The sequence below is a fragment of the Zootoca vivipara genome, chromosome 11 (assembly GCF_965207765.1).
Source record: "Zootoca vivipara chromosome 11, rZooViv2.hap1.1, whole genome shotgun sequence".
Classification (NCBI taxonomy): Eukaryota; Metazoa; Chordata; class Lepidosauria; order Squamata; family Lacertidae; genus Zootoca; species Zootoca vivipara.
In genome coordinates this window covers 30,806,659-30,822,599 of record NC_142594.1, presented here as the reverse complement: position 1 = coordinate 30,822,599, position 15,941 = coordinate 30,806,659, and the positions used below count along the sequence as shown (strand labels likewise).

The 15,941-nt window shown below is 40.5% G+C and overlaps 1 protein-coding gene across 1 annotated transcript in view; it reads right to left on the bottom strand.

Moving 5' to 3' along the window:
- The window catches only part of SLC25A13 (solute carrier family 25 member 13), a 110,496-nt gene that overhangs the window by 74,241 nt on the left and 20,314 nt on the right, over positions 1 to 15,941 (bottom strand). The window contains exons 2-4 of the mRNA XM_035129397.3: positions 13,776 to 13,829; positions 7,395 to 7,537; positions 43 to 158 (exon numbers count right to left, since the gene is read on the bottom strand). Of these exons, the coding sequence (XP_034985288.2) occupies positions 43 to 158; positions 7,395 to 7,537; positions 13,776 to 13,829 (313 nt within the window). The remainder of the gene's footprint in view (positions 1 to 42; positions 159 to 7,394; positions 7,538 to 13,775; positions 13,830 to 15,941) is intronic.

Genomic DNA, 15,941 nt, shown 5'->3' with positions numbered 1-15,941 from the left:
GAAGAAGGAGGATGAGGAAAGGAAGGAAAAAGCGGGTCTTACCAAAAGTAACTTCTCCTTTGCCAGTTTTGTCAAAAAGTTGAAATGCCACCATGAACAGTGCATCTGGAGCACAGAGGACAGATTCAAATGCTACAAATTCTTGAAAGGATATCAACCTATGAAAGGAAAAAGAAAGCCATTTTTTCAGGTGCGATCACCAGAAGAACATTTCGCAGGTAAATAATTTACTTATTAGATTTCTATCCCTCATTATATGTGACCCCCTCCCCAAAGATCACAACCATTTAAAGTACAATACAGTAAAAACAAAACAGAATAAACTTTAAAACACAGTTGTACCTTAGAAGTCAAACGGAATCCGTTCTGGAAGTCCGTTTGACTTCCAAAATGTTCCGAAACCAAAGCGCGGCTTCTGCAGGCAATCGGAAGCCGTGGCGGACATTTGGCTTTCGAAAACTGTTCAAAACAGGAACACTTACTTCCGGTTTTTGATCGTTTTGGAGCTAAAACGTACAAGTTCCAAGGCGTTCGGCAATCAAGGTACGACTGTATAGCCATTCTCAATCTAATAAATGTATCAGGATAGCCATGAAACTTGGACACGTAACGGCCGACTCAGAAAACATGGAAGAAGAGAGCCTTCAGCTAGCAATGAAAAATAACCAAGGTTCCTGCCAGTCAAAGCTCAGAGCAGAGAGTGTTCCATAACTGGGGTATTATTGCTAGTCATGAAAAGCAACAGCTTGTCTAGTCTCATGCAACACTGGTACCATCAGAAGAGTTTCTGTAGACAACCTCAAATCCTAGGCGAAAAACACTTCTTCAGATGCCCAGGTCCTAAGCCATTTAGGGCTGAGAGGCACCCCTGCTTCAAACCCTGAGGAGCCAATGGCAGCCAGTATAAAAAGTGATGAGCTAGATGGCCCAATGGTCTGACTCAGCATAAATGCAGCTTCCTATTATCCTACTAACATCTTGAATGGTGGCACAAGTGAAATTGCAAGTTTGAAAGTTGCCAAGTTACTAATTCAAATGCAAATTATCCTAATCCAATTGTCATGGAATAATTTTTTAAAAATGGGGTGGAACCACATTTTACCAACCAAAACAGTGTTCCGAAAGTTACCCATCAGATTAATCATTTGCAAAATAGATGGAAATGGCAGTAGCTCCTCTGATTTGAGGCAACATGGGAAAAGGTTCTGCCACTGACCAGATGGATCACAGCGTCATCACTTGTCCACACGCATGGAGCACATCATCTTACCTGAAGTAATTTTATGTTGTAAACCGCCCTGTGGCCTCTTGATGAAGGGCAGTATATAAATGACATAAATAAGGTAAGTGATACAATGCGGTGTTACGATAATAATTCACACCATCATTTAAGCAGCAAAAAACAAGATGATCGCATCTATTTCCTATGAAAGTTCCTTGAGTTGTTGGAATGTAGTTGAGAGCTTCAACAACTGACATTTGTTGTCATGGATAAAAATCATGTTTATGCAGGTTTGGGTAGAATTTGATTAATAAAGATGCAGGCCCAGAGACTTTGCAATGTAGATTTGTGATACAGTCGTACCTCGGGTTAAGAACACCTCGGGTTACGAACACCTCGGGTTACGAACTGCGCAAACCCGGAAGTATTTTCGGCCGCATGCGCAAAGCGCGAAAATAGCGCTTTGCGCATGCACAAAATGGCGGTTCGGGTTACGAACTTTTCGGGTTACGAACTGCGACCCGGAACGGATCATGTTCGTAACCCGAGGTACTACTGTATTTCAGTCGGGGTGTTCAATTAACAAAACTAAAATCATTATTCATAAGGCAGAATCTGCTTCAGATACATTAAGGGGTCCGATGAAGTGAACTTTAGCCTACAAATCTCATGCCAAAATGAAATTTGTTGTCTTTAAAGCAGCCTTTGGCAACCTGGTACTTTCCAGATGTTTTGGACTGCAGCTTCCGTTAAGTCACAGGTAGCATGTTGTAATCCAAAATATCTGGAGGGCACCAGAATGGGAAAGATTCTTTTGGCTACATCAAGCTCTTCTCAGTCGAGTAACCCAAACACCTCTAAAAGTCATTAGAGAGTTTATTTCAATTTTAACAAAAGCAATGGGTTGGGGTTTGTTTGTTTTAATGGAAAAAGGGAGGAAGCATACAAATGTGAGGCTCCCATCAGACTACTGCAGAGGAAACATGAATATCTGCTGTGCCAGCTGAATTCAAATTAACCCAATTTTTACATGTTAATTAAACCAGCTATTTTCTTCTTATTGTATTTTTGCTCCTTAAATAGACTGGCCTGCAAGTGATTCCCAACAGATCGACTCTGACAACAATGACGCACTCATTTACTTCTATTATGCCCATACAATACAGTAACTGAGCAGTAATTTTTCACAGTCAATTACACATGTGGTTCCTAATGGTTAAAGATGCTGAAATAATGCATGTTACATAGCCATATGTTCCAAGCTCTATACGGCACAAGGGCAGTTGCCTAGGTAACAAGTTTTCTCTCTGGCATAGTGCAACCCTTCATTGAATATCATTAGGTTTCATTAAACAGCACATATTAACATGAACCTCAATATGCTACTTAAGAATAATTTTGCCTACATAAGCAAGGCCTTGTCTAACTTAAAAGCCCGGCTGAGTAAAGCCTAATGACCCTGCGTTTTAACGATGTGAAACTAGGAGGAGATGGATGAATTATAAATCAAGCAGAAAGATGCCTTCTAAGTCAGAGGTTCTCCACTTTGGTACTATCTTCCCACATTTTAACGGGAGAAAAAAGGGAAGTGCCATCACTTCTTCAAAAGCGAATGAGGTGGCAAAGACATGTTTAACAGAAGGGGGAAAAATAAAGGGGGCAAAAAAGAGGGTTTGCCTTGCATTCTTCAGTTGTGCTTTGAGGCCAATTTCTCCACAAGCTTAGCAGCAAACTCAAGACTGGTCTGAACAGTCATTTTTTGCTGCTCCCTCTTGCTCCCTATGGCGGCTAACTTCCACCAGCATGGCACAGGTTTTTTGCGTGGGGTGGGGGTGGAGGTTAAGCCCCCAACAGTCTGGTTTCTGAGGTAGGGAATACGTATCAATTTATGTTTCACACAGTTTCTCATTTTCCCAACCTTGGCTTCAGTTATCCTCATTTCCACAACCGTTTGTGGGGGTTTTTTGGGGGGGGGAGTTCCCATGAAAATTCACCAGCGTTCTAGTGTGAATTTTCCTAACGTACATTTTGCTTGCAATGTTGCCTTATAAACACATTTTTAATATATGCATTTTTAACCGGAGAAGTGTGAACGTCAAAGGATGGATGCATCTTTTGGTTCGCATCTTGATTCAGAAACCGCGAGTAAGTTCACCTTCAAAAATGCAAAGTGAATCAAATTTCTCCCCCATCTCTAATGTGAGGTGGAAATGAGACAGCATCTCCCCATCTGCTTTGCACGTGGGAAGGTCCCAGGTTCAATCTCTTGCATTAATAAGTAGAGCTGGGAACTGCCCTCAGTGATATCCTGGGCAGCTTCTGCACATCAGTGCAGACAATACTGACTTTGAGACTGCTCCCATTGTCTCATCTCAAGCACCAAGAGACAGGTTGCTCTGTTAGCTTTCCCCATTCAGGAAAGGTAGAAGTGGCAGCAAACAGAAGGGTTTCGAAGGTGGGTTCTGAAGGGCCTAGGATTCCTATTTTCATATTACAGGACAACTGAACCTGTAGAGGAGGCAGAGAAAGTTGGAAGGAAGTGCAGAGAACAAGGATGGGCTTATCACAAAGGAGACCTCTTGCATAACAAAGATTTCGCTTGAGAGAACACAGTTCACCACCACAAAGCAAGACGGCAGAAGATATTAAGAGATTCTTGCTACATGGGCGGCAGCTTTTCATTTGGCCGGTGGGGGGTGCGAGAAGGTGCACCACTAGAATCAGGGCTTGGCAAAGTAGTTTGGGAAGCCCTGTTTGAAAGAACAGCCGAAAGCTCCATGCTTTCAACCATTTAGATCAGGCATAGGCAACCTTGGTTCAAACTACAGGTGTTTTCGAACTACAACTCCCATGATCCCTAGCTAACAGGGCCAGTGGTCAGGGATCATGGGAGTTGTAGTTCCAAAACATCTGGAGAGCCAAGGTTGCCTATGCCTGGTTTAGATGTTAGGTGTTCCCATGAAATTCACTTGGTTTCTCAGCAGCTGAGTCAGACAGTTTTGATCCAAAAATTCTGAAATTTCTAAATTGGGAGCAGAGCTCAGCCCTGCATGGTCATTATTTGTTCATCCAGAATATCCCTACAATTTCTCTCTTCAATAATCTTTTGTACTGATCAGAGAATAAACTAACATTCATGGAGAATACAAAGAATGTGTATTTTTTTATTATTTTAAAAAAATGAAAATAGAAAGTGATTTGTTGCTTTCAGAAATTTAGATTACCATAAAACAAGCTCAACCTTAGCTTGCAAGAAGTCCATTATGTGACAGCAGCATACTGAGGATTGTGCAGGAGAAGCTCCTAGCAGACTGTGCCCCCAGTGTTCAGATATAAATTAGCCTGCAACTTACATTTCAGAAACTTAAAATATATTAGAAATAGCAGAGAAATGAACCACTCGGTAAGGAAAATGAGATTTTTTAAAAAAACACAAAAATCTAAGAAGCCAAATGTGTATTTTGCTTCAGTCTTTACAAGAACAGCATATTGCGACCATATATTTATTTATTTATTTAATCAATCAATCAAAGAATGAAAGGCGAGTCAAAATAAGAAAGGACAAAGAAAAGGAACAACTCTAGCCAAATTTAGTCAAATCCCCCATTTGATTTGATTTTGAAGCATATTAGTATTATGTAAATGAAATCCATAGAAGTCTGTTGTTTTTGAAAAATACATCTGCGGAGGAGCTTCCCACTTCTGCTTTAGTATTGTTGGAACACAAAGAAGCCTAGGAAATAGTTGCTAGGACTCACCAAATCCAGAGAGTTCATCTGTAGGTCTCCAACACTTCTTTACCCATACTGACCGCAATGCCCAAATGCTGATGGCAAACCCATTATCTCCTGGGCAATGGGTAGCCTGTATTCAGTTATTAATACTCATGTAATTTATATAGTGCCACCAGGTCCCTTATGCAGGGAGCTAACAATATAAATTTTGGCACAGGGGACAAGGGGAGGAAAATGGAGGCCAAGATGCACAGCGAAGCAATATGGAGTTGTTTCAGTCGCACACATTTAGTGAGGCTTAGGCTAGCCAAGAGAACAGCTCTTGTGGGGTTTGTGGAGACCCAGACTGGTGAATGAAGCTAGGCTTTTTGACCTATGAACTTTGGCCACTTGGGTTTGAACTTAAGAACAGTGAGGTGTTTCTTATGAGGAGGCACATGTGATAACTTACGTGGTAAAAAGGAAACTGCAGAACAGACAGATGTGTCTACCATTCATATTTGCACCAGTTTTAAAACCTGGTTAACCCCCATAGCTCCCAAGGACTACAGCTGCCAGGTGCCTTTGGGAAAAGTCAGGATGGTGAAACCAGTTTCAAATGGGTTTAGATGTGTAGTGCAGATATTCCTCCTATGCATTGTCCTTCGATGAAGAACAGCCAAGAGTGGCTTTATAAACTCCTTAAGCCTTGCTTTAATTCCTGGAAAACTATACGAAGGAGTTGTCAAGGCAGCACTTGAGCACACCAGTTGCTTCTATGGCGCCGGTGAAATGTTTCAGTTAATATGCCCTCAAAAATTCACAGTGCATGAGAGACCTGTTTGCTTTGCTTTCTCAATTCCAGTTCACACGGGATCAGCTTGTCCTATGGTGAGCACTTCCCCTTATGTCGGGGCCACATTTCATTGGATGCCCAGACTGCATATTCACCTTCTCTTCTGAACAGAGGAGAGTGTAAAGAGTTTCTCTCTGTGGCTGAAGTAGGTGCCTTTATTCCCATTCATTTGGGGGAGTGGGCCTTTAAGATATGGCAGCCATTTTATGCCACGTCCCATGGAAGCAATTTTGTGTTATGGGGTGAAATGTCAGTGGGAATGGGGTAAAGTTATTTGTGCCCATTTGCAGAGAACTCAACCATCCACAACTGCCCAACGTTCGCTGACTTCAATATCAAGGAGATCTACCCTCAACCACATCTTTTCCACTAAAATCAGGGCAATTTTGCAATAGTGCCTTTAAATTGGCTAATTATTAACTTCTGCTATACGACAAAGTACCCAAGTCACACACGTCTGAAATTCGTGTGTGTGTGTGTGTGTGTGTATTCCTGCAACATCCATTCTTTTGCATGTTTAGCAATACTAATCATTATCCTCATCATTGTATAATAAATACAAAAGCTACAATGCTTTACTAAAATCAGCAATTTAACCATAATAGCATAATGGGGCACAGGGTAAGCTATGCCTATTATTTAATGTTTCAATCTTAGATAAACAACTTGTTCTGAAAAATGGTAGATTAGAGATAAATCAATAATAATGGGAAAAGCTGGCATTTCAAAGCATTATTTTGAATTGTTTACACTTTCTAAAAATAAAAGCCATATAGTATTTTGAGTTGCTTACTGGAAACCAAGCTATGATTGGCAGAACAGGCATATTTTATTGGGCAGAATTTAATTGTAGCAGCAAAAAAAGAAAAGGAAAAAAAAGTATGGATTGTTAGAGGAAGCCAGTTGGATTTTTAAAGAGTGCAATTTGCAGTAAAACATTTCTTTACATGCTCATCTGTGGGAAGGTAACAGGCACCGTGAATGGCCCTCCTGAAGCTAAACAACAGGTCTCAGACCTCCCACCTAACCCTCTGGAAGCCTCCTCTCACTAAACGTTTCGCAGTGCATCCACCTAGCAAGAAAACAGCCAGGCAAAAAACACTCCTGTCTTTGCGAGGCTGAACAAGGGATCAGCGGGGGGGGGGGGGGCAGGGGATTCATGTACAGAGAAAGTCATACAGATGTACATTCAGGTGCTCACAAAGGTTGCTCTGGAGTTGTGTCGAACATTTAAATATTCACCTCTACTTTTCCGAAACTTGCTCTATAAAATTCATTTTGCGTGCATTACTCAATAGTTGTAACTTCTGAATGTGGCACATCAAGTTTAAAAATGTTGTCACTGAGTTTGGTATAAAGTGCGTGCATTTTTTAACCCTTTATGTATTCGGCCCAGTGTCTAGTGGAACGCATTTTAAGACAGCGTACCCTGTTCCCTCCCTGTGATTCACATAAACACTGAAGAACCAATGGCTGCTGAAAGCAAAATTCTATGGCAGTACAGTATCTTTTTCATATACGTTAAAAGTGAAGAGCAGCTTGTTCTGTGAATCTCCAATGCTACCAACATATAAGTAATTTAAATAAATGTCACAGTGCATACCCATCTTTTGTCTGATCCACGACACCTCCGAGCAGCTGAACGGTTCTGGGATTGGGCACCCCATCTCCTATTATCTTCAGGAACCGCGTGACAAAGTCACTGGGGGACATGTAAAATTCACCATTTTTCTCAACACTTGCATACTGTAAAAAAAGAAGAAGAATTTGGTTCTTAAATTACAAGGTAGCATTGCACCACTTGTACAGCTGTGCTGCCCCATGTGGTGCGGCATAAAACTGCTGTGGGTTTGCACACGCTCCCTTCTCTACTTCTCATGATGAGTGTCCTGCCCCGCCCCCAAACTGCCTTTCCTTATCCTCTTTGAGTGCTAACTATAGCTTGCCAAGACACCCAAATTATGGTGACTAGATGCCCTCCAAAACAAGAATCAGAAGCAATGGTTTGGAGTTGATTTATATCGGGCATCCCCAAACTTCGGCCCTCCAGATGTTTTGGACTACAATTCCCATCGTCCCCGACCACTGGTCCTATTAGTTAGGGATCATGAGAGTTGTAGGACAAAACATCTGGAGGGCCGCAGTTTGGGGGTGCCTGATTTATATACTTCCTTTTCTGCTATCGCTGAGCTCAAGAGTAGATTCACAACCCATAAGACACAAAAAGTTTGTTGTAGAAATATATAAGCAAATCTAAACATCGCGACTCGATACAATACCGAACGCTAATCATATTCTGGAGGGCAAATGGTAACAACATTTTGCTGGTTTGGTTGCTGCAGCGAACCATGGTTAGCATTAAAAGGGAAGAGGGTATGCTTATTGATAGCTTGTTTCCAGCCCTCTGAACCAAGGGTAGACAACGTGGCACCTTCCAGATGTGGTTGGACTACATTGGCCATGCTGGCTAGGGTTGATGGGAGTTGAAGTCCAGCAACATCTGGAGGGCATCACGCTGCCTACCCTTTGCTCTAAACCATGGTTCAGAACATCATATGAATTGAGCCTGTATTTTGAGTCTTTGATCACTGAGCAATCTCTTGCTTACTGCTGCCAGCAAATGCCAGTGGAACAGCTTGCAAAATATGAAATATGATCACTACTCTCTCTTATATGAACTTAACAAATGCATGATTGTGCCCATTCATATGCATTCATACTTATCAGCCATGTGCAAAACATTACAGTTGCATGACTCTGACAACATTTTTTTCAGATTTTGCTCCCAAATATCTACCTCTTGGGAGTAAAAGAAGAAAAGAAACAGAAGTGAAAGCAGAAGTAAAACAAATTTTATTTGAAAACTAAAATTACTCCAGAAAGGAAAGAAAGCAATATGAAGAGCAGTAATAAAAATGCCCTCAATACACTATACTGGCCGAAACCCCATGAAATCATATAGTATTACACAGGAAGAGGGGATGGGGGAGAAGCACACAATACATTTGGCAATTCTATTCTACACACACACACACACACACACACACACACACACACACACACACACAAGTATAGGGCTAAGTCCATAAACTGATAGAAAAAAAGGGGGGAGTGCAGGGATCAGGGGAAGAGATTGTGTGTACCTATGAAGTTTTTAAGAACAGCATTTATTACAGGACCTGGTAGGCATTATTTGGGCTTTCAGCTTAACGTTGTAGGTTGTTGCTGTTGCTGCTGTTTTTATTATTATTTTAATTTGCTGCCTATCCCTCACCTTTAGCCCCCCAGGGTGGGCTGCAACAAATTAAAATGCATTGAAAAGAGTTCAGAAAAACATGCAATCACAAAAAATAGGGTGTGTCCTAAAAATATTAAGGAAAGGGACCCATTGGTTCAAATGATTAAGAATTCCTAAAGCATGCTTCGCCAACAGGTGAGTGCTTTTAGGATGAGGCAATACACCACCATTGCCTCTCGTGGCCACTTCATTTCCAGCCATAACTCAGCGTCTCCACCCCCATCATTCAGCCCGGACACAGGTCCAACGCCGAGGGCCTTCTGGTGGTTCCCTCACTGCAAGAAGCCAAGTTACAGGCAACCAGGCAGAGGGCCTTCTCGGTAGTGGCACCCGCCCTGGGGAACGCCCTCCCACCAGATGTCAAAGAGAACAACAACTACCAGACTTTTAGAAGACATCTGAAGGCAGCCCTGTTTAGGGAAGCTTTTAATGTTTGACAGACTATTGTATTTTAATATTTTGTTGGAAGCCACCTAGAGTGGCTGGGGAAACCCAGCCAGCTGGGCGGGGTATAAATAAATGATGATGGTGACAATGATGATGATGTCAACTGGGTGGCAGGCCAGAAGGAAAAGTTTTCACAGCTTATTGTGTAATGGTACCCAACACTCCCCAACAGCTCAGCTGCACATTTGTCCATGAGTCTTTTAACATATGCTGATAATCTCCTGCTTATTACAAAGGGTAGTTTCACCTTGAAACTACCACAGGCCACTTGGCGGCCTGTCTTTGGATACGCTGCAGTTATGAGTAGGGTGGCAATGTGTCCTACTTTATAGAGGATAGCCCTCCCCCTTTTTGCAATGCATTTTCTTTTCTTTCTTTTTGGCAATGTGCACAGCCATCTCTGAAAAGCAGACTAGCTGGAACCTGGATATCCATGTGACTATCTCTGCATGCTGAAGGTAACACATGGACTGGTGCTACTCTAACAATTCCCCCCTCGATGTCTTAGGGCAAACATCTTGGAGATGGAGAAAACGGTGCTATTCAAAGGATATTTAATTCAAAGGGAAGAGGCTTAATTTTATTTATAAAAACAAAACAAATCCACTGGCCATGGCCAAGCCCTTGGGTGCCCCTAAAGTAGTTCTCTGGATCCCAGCCATACTTTTAAAGTGTTATTAAAGTCGACTTCCCATTCCTTATCACCACTGCATTCTTTTAAAAGCCCACAACTCTGCATATATTGAGGTCAGTAAAAATCCGATAAAGGGGGTGGGGGTGGGGGTGGGGTGGACGGAATGCAAAATAGCTACTTTGCAAATGCACCGTAAATACTAAAAAACTCCTTGGGCGGTGAGCGAAGGGACATTAAAACGCAGCTGTAAATAAATTACAAGAGCACATACGTCGCCACGTGTCACCTTTAAAAGAAAGATCTGTATCGCAGCAAGCAACATGTTCTGAACAGGAAAGCCAAATTGCTAATTACTGTGGTATGTTTCTTTTCTGAGGTGGCCTGATAAAAACATTTGCTGCGATTCTCCACAGAACATTATCCACATGAAGTAACAAGTAAGTTAGGTGTCTACTACAATTTTGCAACCAACTTCAAAGACTCGGGCTTTGTTTTACGTTGCAATAGCTCTTGCAGAGCAAAGCCTGCTGCCAGATCCCATAGAATAAAGCTGTTGTTGCGCCTGACAAGTACCCTTATGTTTTCTGTAAGTACATAACTCTTGGCTTCCCTTCGAGAGTTAAAATGTACGTGGTTTTTGTTTTGTTTTTTTAGTTGTCTAGATTTAAACCATATATAGGTAAAGTAATTTCCTTCAGGCAAGTGTTTTATTGAAGCAAAGACCGAAACAGAAAACTATATAGCCCAAACATTTAATAATGTTGTATTTCGATCATTTCAAATTAATTGTTTCTGTTTCAGCTGCAACATGTTCTATGTTTAGGAGCAAGCGTAGTGTGTTTGTTTCTCATATTTACAATCCTTCCGATGGCCCGGCCAACAAAACTATCACATTAAAACACATTAAAGAATCAAATCAAAATCAACGCATGCGCTTATGCATGCATGCACACACAATTAAAAGCAATTTAAAACACAGCAGCAACATAAAATCAGCAACCTGATTAATAGGTGATATGTCACACACACACACACACACACCCAGCTGCACACTTTTATAACCAGTACACAGACCAAATCGATCTCATCGCAATCACCTGCCAGAAAATCTTTCCAAATCTCAGGCTTGAAAACTTTTTTAACACAACAGTTATCGAGAAACAAATCAAATAAGTCAGCCGTTTTCTGCTTCTACATTTCATTTTTTTTTCCAGGCTAGCCCCCCTGCTAAGACATTCAATAATAGAAAGCAGTACAAGGTTTCGATGTCCCCCTGTTCCTACCCACTGCGATTTATTCTTGTGTATTTGAAATCCAATCACGTACCCCCCACACTACATATAGAAAATGACCTTGAAAATGTCAGCTTGCTCATTTTGACTGAAGCCTAATCTCTTAGGTTATGGTAGCAGAGTTACAAGAAGTAGAGTTACTCTGAGGAAATTATCATGACAAAAGTGAGGGGGGGACACACACATCAATTCTATTAGTTTGGGAATAAAGACTTTCGAAAAGGTGGTACTATGCAGTCATGTATTTTCCCTCCACTTTGGTAATTATACCTATGGAGAATTTGATATTACACAATAATGCCTAATGGCTTTTTGGTAAGTTCCTTCAAAATTCACACTGGATAATCATATATTTTAAATACTCGAGCATTAACTAGTTCAAGCCCATTTAAGTCCTTACAAATACAACAGAAGAATATATATATATATATTTAAGTATTTCCAGAGAAAATATGTAACTAACCAAGGAATTTCACACTGATTGCAATGCATTTAACTGAAATGGAAAATGATGTGATAAAAATCCCATTCTAACGGTGTTGTGTTTTGGTTTCCTTGGTATGTGTGGGTTGTTTGTTTGTTTTAATAGAAATTTAATTGCCAATTTCAGCTAGTCTGTGTTATGACTCTGAAGTGTCCTGAATAAACTTGGTGTGAGGATGGTCTAGAAATAAAGGCACTATTAGGAATTAATGCCATTTTTGCAAATGCAATGTAGAAAATCCACAAAGGAAAAAATAACTTATATTCATAAATCCATATGTCATGTTAGAATTAAATGTGTACTTATGTATCATCCTCCTACCAAGACTCTCAGAGCAGCACATGCGAATTTCTCACAAAGTGTGCCACCGAGAAGACTTTGCAGGCTTATCCCATTTTATATGATAAGCCTGTTAAAGTAGCATAAAATATACAGGTTTGAAGCGACCTTTGTGCCTTCTCATTTATACCATAGTTCATAGCTACAGGCTCATCTTGCTATTGTTGGCTTTTCTGATATTGAAGTAGCTGAGAGATAGATCTCTTGTTTCAAATTATTATCATTTTTCCTTAATCCAGCTTTTAGAACAGCTTCTACTTTATGCAGCAAGTCCACTGGCTTTTCAGAGGCCCAAATTCTCACTGTTATAGGGTTAGGTATTATTATTATTATTATTATTATTATTATTATTATTATTATTATTATTATTATTTTGTTTTGTATCTCACCAGGTGGAGGGTGGAGGGAGACTTTCAAGCAGCTGTTGTTTCCAGGTACAAGCAAAACAAGACCCAGAAAGGCATTTGAATGAAGCCATGCCATATATTCCCAAATAATTAGTTTGCTGGAACTGTACATTTAACTCCTCCCCACCTCTACTCGGTTTCTGTTGCACCCTCCTCTTCCTCAATGAAGAAGCAACAGCCCATTTTTGCAAGTCCTCATTATAGACCTGATGGTTTTGCTTACCTAGCATATTCCAGGACCCAAAAGCAGAAATGCAAAACCAGTGCAGACATCAGGCTTCCATCACAACCTGGAAATCAGGAGCAAGCTGCAGGTTTGCATTCTTTCCATCTTGCTATTGAATGTCTCCCTGAACAATGATTTGGCCTCTCTAACCATGGCCAAGAACTTTTCCAACCTCCGATTTAGAAACCAGCTTTCCAAGCCACAGCCCTAAACTTTGGTTAACAATGAAAAATGGATGCTAAATCAACGCTACAAGTAGCAATGGAAAACAGAGCATACAACGCAGGGCAGAAAACAATTACGGTATGTGACCTGCTACTGGCACCTATCATTGATTAGCATTCAGGTGAAGTTACATTTGCAATTACCTCCACTAAAATGTTTGCAGAACCAATCTTCAAGTTATTCCCTCTTACTCTCTTGTAGGGGCAGGGTGACTATCTGCATTTGTTCCCACCATTAATTAGCAGTCCAATGATTTGGGAGATGGGGGAATGCTAATGAAAACAGTAATAGACTGCAGTTCTAATTCACAGATCTTCTAAGACACACACACACACACACACACACACACACACACACACACACACACTGCTCCATGTAGGAAACACTGAAATTTCTATTCTATTTGGGGGGATAGCTGTATTTCCCCGAGTCTATACAATAATCATTCAAGAACATATTTGACTTCTTGGAGAGCATTGTTCAATTTTTGATAGTGGTATTTAAATCTAACATGGTAATAATACAGTGAATGATTAATGGTTAGAAGACTATCAAGAGATGAATAATGCAATAAGAGCTAAAGAAATGAAAAATTCAAGCTTTAACGGATAAAATATTTACTTTTAACATACCTTCAAAAATATTGTTTTCAACTCAGTTGGATCAGCTCTCTTGGTTAGAGCCACCTACAAGTAAATACAATTATATTAATATGCATAGTAGATACAAAGGATGTCAAAATGTCATTTTTTTAAAAAAGAGGATAATTCAAACAAAAGAATGAGCGATGAAAAATAAATGTTCCCCTCAAATAAATTAGACAGTGGTTTATGTGAAAAATAGATAAATAAATAAATACTTGTTTTAACATTTACACTCAATTATTTGATATTTTTTGCTGGCGTTGTTCCTCTGAACAACCTGCCAAATATTAAATGAGTGCACTCTGCCTTTGCCCACATAGAGCCATCAACCACAAGAACTGATTCTATTTTGTATAACCTGAGTGCCCAATCCTGAATACTAGGGACATTCAATGACATATTTTTAAAAGAGAGGGAGAGGGAGAGATGCCATTAAAATATAAACTATTTAATAGTTAGCAATACTTAGCAATTAAAACGAGTCCTAACAAGAAGTCTGGAAAAACTCTATGGCTTTGATCAGTCTGAAAGGCAGCCGTCAAGAATGACTCTTTGCACTCACCTGCTGTTCAAAGCTGGGGCAGAAATGACGTAAGGTTGAGGGTTGAAGATACTCCCAGACAGACTTAAAGATCATGATTACCAAATAAGATAAGGGGCTATCTTTGTCAATGGTGGGAGGTAGCTGTACTTGATGACCCAACAACCACCCTTCTCCAAATAATATTCCAGCCACGCAGTTTGCTATGGGGCTACAAGGAGTAGCAACTACACCTGCAGCAAAGCGCACTTGCCCAGCTGCAACCCCCCCCCTTCCAAAGTTTCACTTCCAAAGTTTGGGAAGCAAAGCACAGTGTTACGGGAGTCGCTACAGTCATAAGATATAAGCCTTTTCTGACCCATAACTCTTTAAGAGCAGTAGCACAGCTTGGCTGGCCAGAGCATGTGGTCACCTCTGCTGGGGGAACATAGCACCCAACTCTCATGAACTGGGTTTCAGTCATGAGATCTTTTCCCAGCCTTACCTGGAAGTGCCAGGGATTGGAAGTGGCACCTTCTGCATGCACAGCAAATGTTCTACCTCTCTAAGCTACAACCCTTCTTCTGTGATTGCCCTCTGCAGAACTTCCCCAGCCTCCTCCACAGGAGAGATACGGGAGTTAGCTAGCGTTATCTCACCTTGGTAAGAAAACTCTGCTCTCTCTGAACTGTATCTAAACCAGGCTGCTCTAGCTCCTTGGAGTGTGGAAAGACTAGAATTAGTAACATGAACTGGCTTTATTCACCTGCTTATTCATTTTTGTCTGCTGACACAGAGATGCTGAGCAAAATTAAATGTAATTACGTCTGTATTATTTCTTTGTATTCTTAAATTTTTCCTATGTCTATTGATTTTGGGGGGGTCTAATTTAATTTATTTATGTATTTCCTAGCACATCTTTGTGTGTGCAAATGTTTTGCATTTTGCTAATAAGCTGGTGCTTGTTGTGAGTTGCTTTGGGCACAGTTCAGTGTGGGAAATATCAACAAATTAAACTTAAAATTAATCCTAACAACAATGAAGGGTTTTTTTATATCCAATGTAGGCTTTTAAAAAATGTTAAGAGCATATGATACGTGATACTAGAAGAATCCTTTTTATATTCAGGCAGCATCCTCTATATTAAGATGGCTATTAATGTTGAATGATCTGGGGAAAGAGACATTGTCCTACTCCCATAAACGCACATCAATAAGGAGCTACATTCTTTGGTGTCTATCATAGTGGTTATAAGAAAGAGACAAAACATCTGAGCTGCCCTCCTGAGAATATGGTCCCTAGAAACAAATGGGCACAGCATAGCCAAGAATGCAGATGTGTGAACGTTTGTATACATAATGCAGATCAACACAATGCAATCTCCCAGAAATGCCCCCAGGTAAATAATAATAATAATAATAATAATAATTTTATTATTTATACCCCACCCATCCGAAACATCTTTTATGGAAACAAACCTCCACCCTAAATCAAGGTGTGTCCTCTCACTTTAGCCCATGCCTCTCATTAGAACTAAACACCACACAGCAAGATACATCAACACATTAGGAAGAAAGTGCATGCTTTTAGATGCTAGCTATTTGGGGGTTAATGATGTTTGGTAGCTTTTTCCT